The sequence below is a fragment of the Alosa alosa genome, chromosome 22 (assembly GCF_017589495.1).
Source record: "Alosa alosa isolate M-15738 ecotype Scorff River chromosome 22, AALO_Geno_1.1, whole genome shotgun sequence".
Classification (NCBI taxonomy): domain Eukaryota; kingdom Metazoa; phylum Chordata; class Actinopteri; order Clupeiformes; family Clupeidae; genus Alosa; species Alosa alosa.
The window spans coordinates 934,452-953,123 of record NC_063210.1 but is presented as its reverse complement, the minus strand read 5'-3'; the positions used below and the strand labels follow the sequence as shown (position 1 = coordinate 953,123).

Genomic DNA, 18,672 nt, shown 5'->3' with positions numbered 1-18,672 from the left:
TGGCAATTGAGGGGAAAAAGGAGAGAAGTCAATTCATTAGCAGCTAGTAAAGGGGTTAGGCAAATTAACTTTGTACGTCAGGGGATAAACCTCGTTCCGCGAAGGCCAGGTGTAAAACCGGCCAGTTGGAAAATGGAGCGGGCTGGGAAATGAAGGTTGATCTTGGCAGCATCGCCCAAGACCCTACTTAATTCTGTGGTCAGGCTTAGAGAAGATAGCTTACTTCATTGAACTTACTGTTCCTTGGAAAGACAGAGTGGAAGAGGCCAATGAGCTGAAGAGAACGAAATCCACTGAGATAGCAGAGGAAGCAGACAAGCGAGGTTGGAGTGCACGATTAAGGCCTTTTGAAATCGGCGAACGAGGGTTTGTAGCCAGATCTGCTATTGGCTTGCTGTCTGAATTGGGCATTTGTGGACGAAGTCTAAGGCAGGTGGTTAGTAACATGTCCTTGGCAGCAGGCGGGCAGACCTTGCGGGCAGCCGTGGCCTACCGGTTAGCACTTCGGACCTGTAACCGGAGGGTTGCCAGTTCGAACCCCGACCAGTAGGCACGGCTGAAGTGCCCTTGAGCAAGGCACCTAACCCCTCACTGCTCCCCGAGCGCCGCTGTTGAAGCAGGCAGCTCACTGCGCCTGGATTAGTGTGTGCTTCACCTCACTGTGTGTACACTGTGTGCTGTGTGTGTTTCACTAATTCACGGATTGGGATAAATGCAGAGACCAAATTTCCCTCAGGGGATGTATATACTTATACTTATACAGAACGAGAACGATCTGCTAGCTAACCATAAGCAGGCCGTGAAAAAATGTCTCTGTAGGCAGCCTAGATCTGTACACAAAAACAAATGCTACAATTGTGTTATAATAAAATAAAGTGTTCCAACCAATTACCAAAGAGATGCGCAATAAGGAGAGTTTCAATTGCACGTGAGGGAGGGGGAGGGAAAAGCGAGCTAGCTCTCTGTTTTGTTTGAACATCAACAGAAGTGACGTTACCCTGCCATTGCTGATACAACCTTTAACTGTACATAGTTAACAATCTTGTTCCATGTGCCCATTTTTTTTAATTTGAGCCCCTGCCCCTCAAAAGCTCTCTGCACGGCCCTGGACAGCTGGGACCTGCTGTTGCCACTTGGCTCTTCTTTAGGCCCCGAGCACCGTAGGTTTGTAAGGATTTTTTTGCCTTTTTTGAGGTGGTTCCCATGGTCAAAAACTCATGACATTTGGTACACACGTTAGTCGTAGCGCCCGCCACTCAGTTACAGAGGCTTTGGCCCCATGTGTGGCCCACAGACTTCATAGCGCTCCCTTAGGTGGCTGATCCCGTGGTTGGCATACTTTCAGCTACACACACCAAATGTGGTAGGTGTGTGTATCTCCCCAAGGTGAACAACGTTTGTATGTACAGTGTAAAATGCATTAGCCACACACAACAGGAAGTGAGATATTTGGGAATTTGTGCACACTATATGACGTATTTGTGCGCCATATATGATGAATTGTGATGCCAAAAGAGATGCTTCCCATGGGCGAAAACTCATGAAATCTGGCAAACACATCAATTGTTACAGTGAATACACAGGGATAAAGGCTTGGCTCCGGGCATGGCACAGGAACTCAATAGCGCCCCCTTATGTCACTGTGGATTGTGGTTGGCATATAGTTTCAGCAACACATTTGGTAGGTGTATGTACCTCCCAAAGACAAACAACTTTTATATATATATATATATATATATATATATATGGCATTAGCCACGCTCACAGGAAATTAGATTTTATGTGGACATGATCAATTTTTACGCACTTTTCCTAGACGATTGATCCGATTCATGTCAAAGTTGGTATATACTGTATGATGCCAAGATTCTGCTGATTCTAAATTGCGAAACTTTGTTTGGTATGTTGTAATTTGACGAAATGGGGAAACTATGAATTTTAATATCTTGCCACATAAATAATAAATGTGTCATAAACTCACCATGTATTGCTTGAAATGTTTTAAATTTCACACGTTATTGAATACCATGGTAATGATGATATTCACATCCCCATAATGTATATTTGGCATAACGCCAACAACTGTCAACATAAAGAATGGCAATTACACTGATGTCACATGATCAATTTTAACATACTCCTCCTAGGCGGTTTGTCAGATGCATGTGAAATTTGGCAAACATGACGCCAAGACGTTGCTAATGTTAAATTGTGAAGGGATTTTTGATATGTTGTAATATGTTCTGATTTTAATATCTTGCCACATAAACAGGAAATGTGTCTTAAAGTCAGTGCATTGAATGAATGGTCTGAAACTTCTCAGGTTAATATTATTATTATGATGACATCCAGACAACCAATGTGCCTGCCTGACATAGCACCACCACTTGGCCAAGTGGGAAATGTGCCAGAAATGGGCAATGCCATAACTGATTGATCTGAAACTTTACAAAATATTGGATACCATGATTGTAATGATATTCACATGTGTAATCACATGCCTAGTTTATAGCCCTACCATCTGGCCAAGCAGGAAATGTGCCAGACATTTTCTATGCTTTGACTGATTGATCTGAAATTTGACATTATTGGATATCATGATGATGAGATTTATATGTCCTATTAAAATGCCTGGCACGTCTGTTGGATATCACAATCAGATTAATCAGATTAGGTATAACATCCACAGTGTTGGGGTCGTTACTCAAAAAAAGTAATGCGTTACAAGTTACTCGTTACTTCTTTAAATTGTAATGAAATTACTTTACTCGTTAGTCATTTTGGAAAGTAACGTGTAACTTGTTGTCGTTACTTTTACTTTTGAGTTGGTCTCAGGGTGCAACATTCAAAGAGTTAGGCTACATTGTTAATATTCGCAATTTCAGATTCGGCATTGGTCAGCTAAAAGTAGCCTAGTAGGCTTACTTTCACGCCTATATTCATTTTTTCACCTTTGCTAAATTTACCCTTTGTTTACTTTTATTTTACCATTATGTGTGCTTTAACATCAGTAGCCTAAAGCTTTGGGCTTCATTCAACATTTTGTTCTTCCACTGGAAATGACTCTTCTACATTTGCTGCCTGCTGCATCCTTTCTGATTTTATTGATTAAAAAACGTTTGAGGTCTTGAGTCAATGCATTACACATTGTTTGCTGGTAACCCGCCACAAGTGGCCAACAGATTCTTGCGTGAGTACATTCTCTTTCCAAAATGTGCCTGTTCTATAGGCTGGCCAAGTGCGTAATTCTGCGGCATAGAGCAGATGTATTTTTTAATGTACAGAAAAATAAAAATAACCTGTCAAGCAGTCAAGAAGTAGGGCAAATTAAAGGGAAACTTGGCAGGATTTCCGCCTCTGCTGGAGAAATTGTGCATTATGCTATTTCAAACTGGAAAAAGGTAAGGATAAAGCACATGGATTTGTTTACAAACTAGCAACGGTTAGCATAAGTTTGGCAGACAATGTGAATGTTACAAGGTAAGAAACACGATTTAAAACGAGTTTCTTGTTTCTCACTTCTCTTTCCTGGACGGTAGTCGCAATGTTGCAAGGTTGGTTTTCCGCCTGGGGACGCTAGGGGCAGCGGGAAAAGTCACCAACAGAACGGAACAGGTCATTTAACCATCCAAATGATTTCTAAACGGGTTTATTACGTTAAAATAGTTGCCAAGTTCTCCTTTAATATACGAACCAAAACGTGGGTAGTTGTCTAAGCCTCTATTAAGTGTAGCCTGTTAAAAATGTCGCTAGATGGTATTAAACATTCTTACTGTACTCTAAAATTGTGAGAATTGTTCTAAAACTTACTGTTTACCATGTTGTTAGTCGCTTTGGTTAAAAAGCGTCAGCCAAATGTAATGTAATGTAATGTAAATAGCCAACAACATTGTTTTTTGCAGAAGCCTACCCTAGGCTACAGATTAGTTCTTAACAGTTTGCGATTGACAACGTTGTGATAAGTAGGCTATAACACTAACTTTGCAAAGTTAACTTGAATGCATCAATTTTGAACAAAGTTGTGTAGGTTACACTGCGCCAGTTGTAGTCTGCATGAACAGTTCTTGCACAAGCCACTGTTTTGGTTTGCGTAGGGGAGGTGCGGGCTGAAGCCAACCTGTTTGAGTGAGAGCGGTGCAAGGAGAGAATGCGTGCTCTATCCTGTGCATATCTCTACAATGAAATAATGTGTCTAAGCTAATCTATATTTTCAATAAGCAATCACTGCATGCCTATGGAAACAATAAGTCAATATATTAGAGATATCAAGAGAAACGCAGGGATGGATGTTACAGTTATTTAGTAACTGGAACGAATTACTGAAATTTGCTTAACTTATTCTTCTGTAGGTTGTTAGCTTAGCTAAGTATTGCCCACCTGCGACTGTAATGGAAACACAACTTTTGACACATGCATAAATCCTTTTGAATTTTAGGAACCTTACAACAGGTACACTAAAACAATAGCTGCTACAATACTGCTGTCACTTCACTGGAAACATACTGCCTTCATATTCCAGGTGGAAGCCAGGTGTGGATGATTTTATTGTCATCATACATTGTTCTTGTTTAAAGCTTTGTGAAATTACTGAGCTTTACTACTACTTTGCTTTTACTCAGGTGGGCGGTACCATGTACAACACTGGTCGTCATATATCCCTACAACTGGACAAGGAGCACTTAGTGAATATCTCTGGTGGACCAATGACATATAGTCACCGTCTTGAGGAGATCAGATTACACTTTGGCAGTGAAGATGGCCAAGGTTCTGAGCACCTACTCAATGGCCAGGCGTTTGCCGGTGAGGTGAGTCTGACATCCTTATAATCACAAATGCAGTATGTTTTCATATCTTTCTTTTTCTGAAGGAACTGTCATTGTTGCTTCGTTTAGAATTGTCCATTATGTTAATGCAGTTACACAAATAGAACAGAAAAAGTTGGGACATTGTGTAAAATGTAAATAAAAAATGATTGTTATAAACTGCAAATCTCTTAAATAACTCATATTTAGCTGCAAAAAGGACACAGACAACATCAAATGTTGAAAATGACAAATTAGACTATTTCATGGAAAATATATATTAATTTGGAATTTGATACCAGCAACATGTTTCAAAAAAAGTTGGGACGGGGGTAAAAAAATGCTAGAAAAGTAGAAAAGGAGGAATGTTTCACAACTGATTAGGGTAACTGGAAACGCAATTGGGTATGAAAAGGAGCATCCCAGAGAGGCAGGGTCTCTTACAAGTAAACCTGTGTGCACAAATGATGAAACAATGTCATTTTAATGCTTCTTAACACTTTGAATGTCGCACTGTTTTCGGAAGTATTGGCCCAGAGTGCCAGCAATCAAGATCATTGATGTTTGTAGAGCCACAGCGTATTCTATGTTATAGCTATAGGACACATACTATGGCTCGTTTGAAAGGTGAGACTTTAAGCACTCAGTGGGTACAAAACCGTTTATTTCTACATGCCTCTGTTCCTGAGACATTGGCTAGTTTTCCTCAAAATCCCTGTTTTTTTTAGAAATGGAGATATAGCGTCTTTTATGAAATATGTGCTTTTTGAGCCTGTCGCTCTTCTGACACTTACATTCATGGGTCAAAGGACTTGTGTAAGACAAATATATATTTTTTCTGTTCACAAAACCACCTTTCTAAAGCTGTCAGACTCCATCATTCCTCCTCCTCTTGGTCGGTAACGTCTGTGTCGCTATCACCGACATATTCGGCACTCTGGCAAGGATGTGCCCTCTTGCAAGCGCGACTCGGCCTATCACCCACTCGGCCAGGCCCGTGGTGGAGACTCCCTCCTCAGCACGGTGGTCAGTCTCTCTTTCTAATGTTTTTGACCTGGCATGTGGTCTCCCCTGATTGTGTGGTGATCCTGGTCTCCCCTGATTGTTGTGGTCAGAGTCATTTTGTCTTAGTACAAAGGTGGATCCAGCATTGTCTGGCGAAAACGCACCTGCTGCAATATCTTTTTCTTCAACTTTTAATTTTTCCCTTCAGCACCTGAGAAGTGTTGCCTGTAAAGTTTCCAGGAAGTGACCTAGCGAGACCTGGCGAGACTGCCACCTAGTGATAAACCCACGAAAATAAATGGCCTGGTTTTGACCTGACGTGCATGCGTCACTGATTCGACCCAAAAGCGGCAACCATCAAAAGCCAGTTATGATAAAATGTCCAGATTGTGCGTTTTCATGACTTTTCATGATCGTCATCTATTTCAGTTCTGTTCATCATAGAGTTCCCAAAATCACACATAAGGTGTGTAAGAGTGTCTATTTTCGTAATAAAAAAAAGCTAAAAACGCAATATTGTGTTTTTGGCACTCAAAGCATGGGATCAAAAAACGCAATATTGAAATAGGAAAACCTCTGATAACCATTGTCTATGTGCACAGTTTGATACTCAATTCAAAAACTGCAGCCAAAATAGCCAAAATTGTATTGAGACATGATACAGAAAATACCACCCTCTTATCTGGGCCTGAACTTGTTTAAAATGGACGGAGGTAACATGGAAAAGGGGTTAGATCAATCAAAATTTGCCATTCTTTTTGGAAATCATGGACTCATCTGGGCTAAAAAGGAGAGGACCTATCCAAGTATCCAACCTATCCAACTTGTTTTAGTACTCAGCTCCAAACCCAACATCTATGACGGTGTGGAGGAGCATTAGTGCTTACATCATGGGCATCTTGCACGTTTGGCAAAGCACAATTCTGAATGATGGATACAGGTTTTGAGCAACATATACTGCCATCCAAGCAATGTCGTGTCGGGGAAAAACCTTGAATATTTCAGGAAAACAATGCCAAAATGAATTCGGCACACATTATATTTAACCTTATGCGTTATGGTTTGAATAATATTGTTTTATTTCCATTAGGCTGTTGATAAAAATGACATTATTGTTTATTATTGATATTCTCCTTAATGTAGTCTTACCATGTCATTGTTTTTATATAATTGATTGAATGGACATTATTGTTTATTATTGCTTTTTTCCCCTCATTTTCATTGCTTATTTTATTAGGCTATTGATTGAATTGACTGTTGTTTATTATTGCTATTCTCCTGACCAACATTCTAATCTGTTCCCTGTTAAATTTTAGATATGTTGTTTTGTATTTGTGTGTCACTTTGGACAAAGGCGTCTGGCAAATTCCATAACCATAACCATATTTTAATAGTATTTCTCCATGGAGGAAGAGTCCTGGTGCAAAAATGGCCTGCCGGCAGTCCAGATTTGTCAAATATAGTGCATAATGGAATGAAAAACACATTCTGTTTTTATTTGCATTTTCAAATCAAGTTTATTTATATAGCGCTTCTCATACACAGAGGTCATTCAATGTGCTTTACATAAACACAAGCAAACAGTAATAACAAATAAAAGCATAGAAGGGCAATATAGTCAAAGAATAGTTCAAAAGGTAAAGATCATAATAAAAAGAAAACATAAAACGCACAAGGTAAAATCATTTAAAAATAAAGAATAATTAATAAGCAAAAAAAACCCAAAAAAAACAAAGGCAAAAGTAGTAAAAATGTAATAAAAGACAAGGTAGAATAATTTTCAAGGCAGATTCAGAATTTGTAACTCAGCACAGTTAGCAGAAAGCATCTGAGAACAGTTTGGTCTTAAAGGGATATTCCACAATTTGAGGAATTACACTCATTTTCCACCTCCCCTTGAGTTAAACAATTTTACCTTTCTCCAGTTCATCCTTGTTGCTGGAAGTTAGGCTATGGGGACTATTTTCAGGTGCTGCATGATATCATTGTGCTGCTGCGCCCATGGTGTTCCTTGATTATTACACTGGAATGAGAGTATAGTTCCATGTCAAATCAGCCTAGAAAATCGGCACGTTTCAAATGGTGGAATATCCCTTTAAAGGACAATTCCGGTGTGATATTGACCTAAAGTGTATTGAAACATGATACCGAGTGTGAACGTATGTCTCATAGCCCATCTCGACTTGTCCCCTGCACTCCAAAATCTGGCTAGTTAGCCGATGCTACCAACAGCTTTTTTTCAGTAGTGGTGCTTCGGCATCGGGCTAGCCATGAAAATAAATCACTGTTTTACACCCATTTCACGAGGCTCAATGTATCTCCACACTTCATTGGTAGACTTCGAGGGGCCCTGACATTTAAAAGCGAGACATTGAGAACTTTGAAAAAGCACTGGTAGTTTACTTACAAGGCGATTTATACAGACAGTATCTTCACGAAGTTTGCGTTTGCAGCCATCTTGAATTTAGTCACGATAAAGAGAGCAACAGTAAGAATGAACAGGTATGATAAGGGATCAGATTCCAAAAATTTCTTCCAGTAGCAGCAACTGGAATCCATGCATTTCCACTGAATTATTTTTTGGAATCTGATCCTTATCATACCTGTTCATTCTTACTCGCTGCTCGAATTTATCGCGACTAAATTCAAGATGGCTGCAAACGCTAAACTTCGTGAAGATACTGTCTGTATAAACCGCCTTGTAAGTAAACTACCAGTGCTTTTTCAAAGTTCTCAATGTCTCGCTTTAAATGTCAGGGCCCCCTCGAAGTCTACCAATGAAGTGTAGAGATACATTGAGCCTCGTAAATGGGTGTAAAACAGTGATTTATTTGCATGGTTAGTGATGCGGATGTCAAGCACCACTATTGAAAAGCTGTTGGTAGCATCGGCTAACTAGCCAGATTTGGAGTGCAGGGGACAAGCCGAGATGGGCTATGAGACATACGTTCACACTCGGTATCATGTTTCAATACACTTTAGGTCAATATCACACCGGAATTCTCCTTTAAGAGCTGAACCACATAGTACTGCCCTACAAAGCCATAGAGCAGTATCTGCAAAAATGCCAAACTGAGGAAAACAGCTTTTTGTGTTTTTCTTACACCAAGTATAAGCATCAAATTATATTCAACAACAAGGGGTATAATTAGATAGATCAAAGTGAGGTGAATATTAAACATTTTGTCTTTTGACATTTAGGCAAAATTTGGTAGTTTTATAGGCTATACTGCGCTTTGCCTTTGCATTACTGCTTATACTTACATGGCCATACAATAACATTTTGCAGTATATGTAGCAAGTGATCATAATCACTCAGTTCTTATATTAATTGAAGAGGTACTTACTACATTTTTAGTGAAGATATGCTGCTTGATGCCTTAACAGTGGCACAACTCTGTCATTTATAAACATTTATGTAAAAATGGAACAAAGTCAATCGGGTATTCTTGTAGACTTTCATGTCAAGCAATATTGCATTGCTGCACACCAAAACCTAACCTTTGACACATTTGCACACTGCTGCTTATATTTGTCAAAGTAAATTAAGTTAATTACTTTTTGTAAAATCTGACTGACTATTTTGAATATGATACTTTCACTGGCATTTAATATTGTGAGACTGTATCATGATAGACACCGAATGTGTGTGTGTGTGTGAGTGCGAATGGTAGTGTGCCTTTTTAGAAGAAAGTCCAGGGCCTTTTTTTAGTCCCAGTCTGTCCCTGTGCACACACACACACACGCACACACACACGCACACACATGCACACACACACTCACACACACAGCCTATTAGAGTAATGGCAAGTGAAATCAAGGCAGTAAGGGCAGATACTGCACTCTGCCTTGGTTTCACTCTACTTTTCTATTATAATGAACTTATAGTGAAAGAACAAGGCGAGTGTTTTCAGCGTAACGTCTTTACCAAGAATCTCACGCAGAATACATTTACACAGGAAGATTTGCGGAAACAACACACACAATTCTACTTCCTGTAATTTCAAACTAGGGGTTTACACAAAAGTCCATCCATAGTACAGACTGTAAAATAATATAAGGTCAGGGCCTAATTGGAAAATAATTCTAAATTCATAACATCTATACAAACTGCAAACTAAAAATGTAAATTTAGCTAATTAGGTAGCCATATGAAATTTTAAGATTGAAGAGCAGATCATGAACAAATGATTTATTTATTTATTTATTTATTTTAAAAAGTGCTGATACTGCTCTAAGCCTTTGTAAGGCAGCGTAGCTAAAAGCTGCTTTACCATGTTTAGTTCTAACAGTAGGTTTTACTAACAGGTTTTTCACCTGGGACCTGAGAGGATGGGAAGGTGTGTACTGCTGAACCATGTCTGATAGGTATTTAGGTCCTGCTCCATTTACTGATTTATAAACAAGCAATAGTGCTTTAAAGTCAATTCTGTGACTTGCTGGAAGCCAGTGCAGGGACTTAAGAATTGAAGTAATGTGGTCAGTTCTTTTAGTTTTTGTTAGAATCCTAGCTTCTGCATTTTGTATCACCTGAAGCTGTTTAATAGTCTTTTTAGGAAGGCCTGTGAACAGTCCATTGCAGTAATCAACTCTGCTGGAGAAAAATGCATGAATGAGTTTTTCTAAGTCATGTTTTGACATCAGTTTGGCAATATTTTTGAGGTGGTAAAAAGCTGATTTAGTTATCGCTTTCATGTGGCTGTTGTTTTGTCCTTTGCCTTCAACCCTTTTGTGTCAAGGAGAGTGGCAAACCTACTGTAAGTCTTTCCTCCTTTTTACCAAATATAATTACTTCAGTTTTTTTTCTTTGTTCAGCTGAAGAAAATGTTGAGACATCCAGGTGTTGATTTGTTCTATATACTGACACATAGATTCAAGAGGGCCATAGTCATTTGGTGACAGAGCTAAGTAAATTTGTGTGTCATCTGCATAACTATTTAATCGATATGAAATCAAATTATTTCGCAAATTATTCGGATGAATCTGTGTTGAGGCGTATGTCATTAAAAACTTTAATGAGAGCTGTTTCAGTGCTGTGATTTGCCCGAAAACCAGACTGAAAATAATCAAAATACCCATTTGATGTTAGGAAGGTGGTTAGTTGAAAGACTACTTTTTCAATAATTTTGCCAATAAAAGGTAGATTGGATATGGGCCTGTAATTGCTTAGCATGGAGGCATCCAGGTTATTCTTCTTGAGAAGTGGCTTTACAACAGCTGTTTTCAGTGACTTAGGAAAAGTGCCAGACAGCAGTGATACATTTACAATTTGAAGGACATCTGCCACTATAAGTTTAGAGAGGGGGACATGGCAGGGCTGAGGCGCGTACTCAAAACCAAGGGGGAACTCAAAACCAAGCCGAAAGAGGCTAAGGAGGAATACAAAAGGAAGGTGGAACAGAAGTTGCGGGACATGAAGAAGGTATGGGATGGAATGAAGACCATCACTGGCCTTAAAGGAAAATTCCGGTATTTAGCACTTTGAGTCCCTTTTCTGGTTTGTTTTGGATGAACTAGAGTGGTGGACACCGAAATTTTGACGATTGGTCCTGTCTCGACTTTTCTGAATCGTTTTGAATTGCCTTTGACTTCTCAGTGTGGCTGCAAACAGGCATACTGTAGGCTACACAAACTTGTCCTAAAACAACCCTTAACGTTAGTTTTCAAAACTGTGCAACTCACCGAGTGGTAAGTGGTGTTCGTTGATTATTAAAACCAAATATATCGGCGCAATGTATGATTTCCAACTGTCTTATTTGCTATTATGGAACTATTCACAACCGCTCAATATTTGAACCTGAAGCATAGCTGGGGGCGCAGTATATCAACGTGCAATGAGTCTTCCAACCGAAATCATTGGGATTTTACACAATGGCAAATAAAACACGACAGAAACTGTATTTCGCTACTCTACTTGTTTTGGAACATCAACGAACACCACTAACCACTGGCTACACTGGCTTCAGTCAACAGCCATCAGTCTCCAGCCACCCGACAACCCCCTAAAGTGTCCTACATACTCGACGTTCCCGACCGGTAACGCGTCAATGTGATGTCAAAATGACGTAGATCTCTCTGGCGCGCCAGGATTTTGGCCGGTTAGCGCACGGTAGCGCCAGAGGTGGGAGTAAGTCACACATGTGCAATTCACAAGCAAGTCGTAAGTCTTAACCTTCAAGTCTCAAGCAAGTCCAAGTAATTTTTTGTGTCAATCAAGCAAGTCAAGTCAAGTCATAGCCAAATCATATAAATTCATGATGATTTACCCATGTTTTCATTTGAAAATAAGCTACACTAGGCTAGTTATGAACTGCTGGAGTTCCCGCTCCCGTGACGTCACATTGTCACGCTACAGGTCGGGAATGGCGAGTATGTAGAAGCCTTAAGATGCACAGACATCAGACGCAAGCCCGCTCTGCTACCAGTCTCCATTGAGGAGGTCAATGTGGAGGTGGTAAACAGCTACAAGTATCTGGATTTACACCTGGACAATAAACTGGACTGGTCAGCCAATACTGAAGCACTCTACAAGAAAGGGCAGAGCAGGCTGTACTTCCTGAGCAGGCTGCGGTCCTTCAATGTCTGCAGCAAGCTCCTCAGGATGTTTTACCAGTCTGTTGTTGCCAGCGTCCTCTTCTGTGCTGTGGTATGCTGGGGATGAAGCACAAAGAAGAAGGATGCTGGGCGACTAGACAGGCTGGTAAGGAAAGCTGGCTCTGTCGTGAGAGCTGAACTGGAGTGCATCACTTCAATAACAGATAAAAGAACCCTGAACAAACTGATCAACATCTTGGACAATGACTGTCATCCACTCCACAGCACTATTACAAAGCAGAAGAGCTTGATCAGCTTGACACTTTGCTCACTGTCATGCACAACTGACAGACTGAGGAAGTCATTTGTCCCCAGGGCCATTGAACTGTTCAATGCGTCACTAAAGGGAAGAGAAGAGATAGACTTCTCTGCATAGTCTGTCTGCCTCCCCACCTTTTTCCATGTTTGTGTACTGACTGTCTACTGGCTTACTGTTTTTACTGTTACACTGTTTACAGGCTAGATTGGCACATATGCACAACCCCTCCCTCCCTCCCACAGCCTGGATTGTGGCCTTACTTAATACTTGACCAATGGCTGTAACTCTATTACTTCAACCTATTCTTGCACTCCTATAGTTTTTTATATTACTTTGTCTACATTATTCTCTTATATGTCCATATTTATTTTATGCTGGTCTCTAGACTTTATTCTTGCACTGTTGGACTTACTTATTTGCACCATCACCATGACACTCACTCTCATAGAGCACCTTACCATGCATACAGAATCACAGGCTCAGTCCCTGCCCTGCCCTGCCCGCCTCATGCTTATTCATCCTTAAGCACACTATGTGGATATTTCATTTAGTGCATTTAGTATTTTTAGTATTTCTTGTCTTCTACTGTCTTTATTGTTTTTCTTTAAGTGTTTTTATATTTATATACGTATATTACTTTTTCTGCTGTAAGTGCATGTTAGGTGTGTAATGTCTGTAATGCTACTGAGACCTTGAATTTCCTCTTGGGGATCAATAAAGTATCTATCTATCTATCTATCTATCTGTCTATCTGTCTGTCTGTCTGTGTTACAACATGACCCTTCCTTTCTGATAGCCTCTTAGCAGCTCTGATAGGTGCTATCTCCTCATACTCATTACATCCATTTGTTTGCTGAGATTCCAGGGAGTTTGACACCAGTGATTGACCTAAGTAGTAAGTATAAGTATTTATTTAAGTATTGAAATGACTGAGTAATTTCAGCAGCACCCATCTTCTCTTGTCCGGTGGACATGGCTGAGCATTGTTGAGCAGGTTGTTTATGTTTCTTCAAGGTCTGCATTTCAGTGAAGGCTAGTGGGTGGTTACCAGAGGGTCCCACAGCAGGGGGGGTTGGGCATATCTCTGTTTCAGCTTGCGCAGAGTGTTTTGGTTTAGCTGAGTTGTTGATGTCATCAGCTTGTGCCGTCTGTATGGCTACTGAGCACTTATCAGAGGCTCGGCTCGAGGTTGGCAGAATAAATGTTGGGTGCAGGTCAGCTCTGTACTATCTGGTCTGAAATATTCCCTGTGATTCCAGAAAAGGTTACAATTGTCAATAAAATTCATCACAACTGAAAAGCCTGTTTTTGCGAGCCAGGTGTTTAAACTGATTTTGACACCAGTTCTGCAAGTTTTTTTTTTTTTGTCAGACACTGAAGCATTTCGGAAACAACATACAATCATCCTTTCCTCATTTAAAAGTCTCACACCAGAGTCACCTAGAACGAGGGTTGTGGGATGAACAGGTGCCGAGTGCTGCTTCTTGTCTGTGCCCATCTTTCTAATGTTGTGGTTTGATCGCTGCCTGCTTTGGGTCTGTTCCCTGGGAAATTCCTCTCTTATGTCCTTGAGACATTCAAATCTGTTCCATAGTTTTAGGGGCTGTGGGTTTCCCTTAGGACCACAAGCCCTGTAACAGTTTGCTGATCTGTCTGTATTTCTAATACGAGGCCTGGAGTTAACTGGTGTTGAGGTAATTACAGTTCTTGTGTTACGTTTTTTGTTTTTTGGTCTGGCAACTTGCCTGTGCCAAGGCTCTGTACTCACATTTCCCTTTGTGAGGTCGATGCATTAATCTGCTCTATTAGCAGTGATATTAGACTACTGGGTTACATTCTCGATATTTCCAGTGGTTGCTGTACTCACTTCATGAGATGTCTCTCGTAGTTCACCCGTCTTTGATGGAAGGGCATGCATCTTTGATTCCAAAGTAGAACTCGTCTGTTCTAGCTCAGTACATTTTTGGCATGATCTCCTGGATCTCTGGCCGGAGGAGTATATTTTGTTTTAATCGAACTTCAAGGTGACTTGTCGTTCAGTTTTTGCTCATTGACTTGGTTGGCTCATAAAAGTAAAGTAAAAAACTAACCACTAAAGTTTCAGATTTAAATGTACTGGTTTCACTGTCTTTGCTAATCTAGCTTGTAAATGAAATAAAAGGATGAAAAAGAGTGAAAACTGCTACAAGGATAGGTGACGCAGGAGCAGTGTGAAATGCGTCCTACTCGCTTGAGTAGGAGGATTTTACACAACGTCCCAACTTTTTCTGTTTTGGGGTTGTACAATTGTTTGTTTGTTTACTTACACTGCCACTTGTCAGACTGACTGAACATTTCAGAATGTTGGAAAGGCTACAACCGCCGGTTTAGCTACCCTAAATCTGATTGCCTGGCTGGCATCAAGAAAAACACAGATAACATTTCATCTAGTAACTAACTGCTAAAATGCAATAATGATATTTCTGACAGAATATGTGATTTCACATCATGTTTTCTATAACTACATATTGAGAGGAGTAGAATAGCTATCATCTATTTCAAGTCATGCCATCTTAGAAAATGTTCAGACAAGCATGTCTCATGTGTCCTTCACACAGAGGTTAGCAAGCTAAATTAGTTCACTACAAACTGCCTAGAAATGTGGAGCCCATGCATTTTTAGCTTTGGTATGCTATACTGACTTGCCAACATAATGCTTACCTAGCATGCAAATTGGTACTAGAAATCAAACTTGCTAACAGGTTATATACTGACTGGTATTTAAATTAAATTGCCTCTTAACAGACTCAAAATGTTGTTAAAAGGTCTGTGCAATATGTCCTTATATGACAAAATGATGCATTTTATTAGCTGTGAAGAAATTGTCTAAATTCAAAGTTTGTACTGTCACATCTGCACACTACTCTGTTTGCCTTTTCCTACAACAACTGAATTCCCACAATACTTCAGTGCAAGCTGGCTTTTAGTAACGTGCAATCTTAGGCATAATTTGGACCGTTTCCATGCAGTTACCAGCTGTTTTATCTTGTCAGTTATCCCCAGATAGGGTTTCCATTGTAGTCAGGCGTTGTTGAAAGCTGTCCATGGTCTCTTTTAGGGCATTCACAGAAGTGTGCAATGGTCCAAGAGATTCCTGAATGAGTGTAGAAATGTCTTCTTTTAAGCTAGCGCGTTATTTGGACAGTTCTTCCAACAGTTGTGTCATAGTTATTCCATCATCATAGGAAGTGCGGTTGCTAGCAGGAGAAGCCATGGCTGTTAGCTTGTTTTGTGTGGTCACCAAAGAAGCCTGTTTTTGTCTGGAAGAAGCCATTAGTTGTGCGGCCATATAACGCAATAAAATACATATATAACTTAAGTCCTGAGATCCTGATATTAAATTTCATAAAGTAACATGCAAGATAGGTCAGAGCGCCTCACACGTGCTGCCTACTCCAACATGACCAGAACTGGAAGTCCCTATATGCACCATTTTAATTATTTTTTATAAATAATTTTTTACATTTTGTTTTTCAAGTAATTTCAGTAGAACTGTAATTGGGTATTGTTATTTGATTTATCTTTACTCAATCAAAACGCAACAGCAATTTGATTGATATTACCTGAAATACATAATTAAATAGCATGACTTTTTAATGTTTTTAAAAATGGAGATATAGCGTTTTGGACCCAAACTTTTCATTCATTGTTGTTGTTGTTGTTTTTACTCTTTTGCAATTAAACAAATATGTCTGTGCTGTAGCGTAAATCTGAATCAGTATCTGTGGTGTTGTGTGCCATGTCGTCTCATATTCACAGGAAATAAGAACATTTGTCTTTAAATTTAATACATGCATTTTTTTCTACATTTGCCTATTTTTAGGTTCAACTTATACACTACAACCATGAACTCTACACAAACTACACAGATGCTGCTAAAAGTCCAAATGGTTTGGTAGTTGTGTCGATATTTATGAAGGTCAGTATGGCAATAACAAGTTGCACAAACCATTGGCTGTTTAACTCACCAAAGTCACCCCAAAACAATCAATTAATTGAATGCATTTATGTAAAGAATATCCCTTGCATGTATTTACAACATTTTTAAATGCTTAATATATATACAGTGTGTGTGTGTGTGTGTGTGTGTATGTATGTATGTATGTATGTATGTATGTGTGTGTGTGTGTGTGTGTGTGTGTGTGTGTGTGTGTGTGTGTGTGTCTAAAAGGAAGATCATAATTATTTATGTAATAGTTCTAGTGTCAGAAAGGCTACTGATGGCAACAGAAAGCCCTGCACTTGCGCATACCAATGACATGCAAGTTGTTACCTTTTCGCGGGTAATTCAGCAAGTGGAAGACCTCCGAAGTTGTTTCCGGCTATTAAGCTTAGCAAGATTCAAGATTCAATCATTTGTTTGTCCCATGCATAATTTGTGGAAAAAAAGCAGTGAAATGGGGATTGCGACTGCAACTCGCAGCTGTGCAAAGTTTAATAATAATAGAAAAGTAAGATAGAAAACAGAAGGGGGGTGGGGAATAAATAAAATAACATTTAAAAAGTTTATGAAGAGGGGGGGAATTATGCATTCATTGTCCGTATGGCTTGGGGGAAAAAACTTCTTCTTAGTCTTTCTGTTCTGGCCTTTTGAGATCAAAGCCGCTTTCCAGAGGGCAACCATTGAAATATGTTATGGCCAGGGTGATGACAGTCCTTTAAAATCCTTTTTGCCCTTGACAGGCAGCGCCTAGTATAGATGTCCTGAAGTCCAGGAAGTGCAGTGTTGGTGATTTTCTCTGCACACCTGATAACTCTATGCAAGGCCTTCTTATCCTGAGTGTTGCTATTTCCGTACCAGGTTGTTATATTATTACTTTATATTATTATTACCAGAAATAACAGACTCTTGCTGAGAAGAATGTTTTCTGCAGCTCTTTGGATATTTTGAATTTGTTCAGCTTTCTAAGATAGTACAAACGCTGTCTTCCTTTTTCACTTGGTTGGAGATGTGTGATGTCCATGAAAGGTCCTCAGAGATGACTACTCCAAGATATTTAAAGTGGCTCACTGTCTCCACCAGGGCGCCATGGATGTTCAGTGGTGTGTGATGTAGCATCTGCTTGTCCCTTCTGAAGTCAACCACCAATTTTTTGGTTTTGGCAATGTCTAGTACAAGGCTGTTGTCATTGCACCATGATGTCAGCATCTTAATTTCATTAAGGTAGGCTGTCTCATCGTTGTTGGAGATGAGTCCAATCACTACTGTGTCATCCGCAAATTTGACAATGGAGTTGGAGTTTTAAATGGCTGAACAATCATGGGTGTATAGGGCATAAAGCAGGGGACTTAAAACACATCCTTGGGGGGCACCAATGTTGAGGGTGACTGTATTTGACATACAGCTCCCAATCTTCACCGCCTGTGGCCTGTCCGTCAAAAAGCTGAGAACCCAGGAGCAGAGAGATGTATTAAGTCCTAGATGTTTGAGCTTGGTGACTAAAATGTTTGGCACAATGGTGTTGAAGGCTGAGCTATAGTCAATGAACAGCAGCCATGCGTAATTCCCCTTCTCTTTGTCCAGGTGGGAGAGAGTGGTGTGGAGAACATGGGATATGGCATCATCAGTACTCCTATTGGGTCGATAGGCAAACTGAAGGGGGTCTAATGAGCCAGGTGTTGATGAACATATAAAATCTTTTACCAGTCTCTCAAAACATTTCATCTCCACTGACGTCAAGGCTATAGGGCGGTAATCATTTAAGCTGGCTGGGTTGGTCTTCTTGGGCACAGGAATAATGGTGGATCTTTTTAGGCACCTAGGAACTACAGATTGGGCTAGAGACAGATTGAAGATTGTTGTTAACACTGGTGCAAGCTGGTCACAGGATTTTCAGGGCTTAAATTTCACTGCGGGATTGCGGGTATTGCGCATAATTTGTTCAAGTCCCGCAACTCTAGCCATCATAATGCGAGAAATTCCCGCATACACTTTTACAGCCTGTCTGATGATGTTAATATAATCATGAAGTG

At 39.9% G+C, this 18,672-nt stretch overlaps 1 protein-coding gene across 1 annotated transcript in view; it reads left to right on the top strand.

Annotated features, from left to right (window-relative positions):
- The window catches only part of ca10a (carbonic anhydrase Xa), a 140,086-nt gene that overhangs the window by 71,602 nt on the left and 49,812 nt on the right, over positions 1-18,672 (top strand). Inside the window, exons 4-5 of the mRNA XM_048232517.1 lie at positions 4,620-4,805; positions 16,523-16,618. Of these exons, the coding sequence (XP_048088474.1) occupies positions 4,620-4,805; positions 16,523-16,618 (282 nt within the window). The remainder of the gene's footprint in view (positions 1-4,619; positions 4,806-16,522; positions 16,619-18,672) is intronic.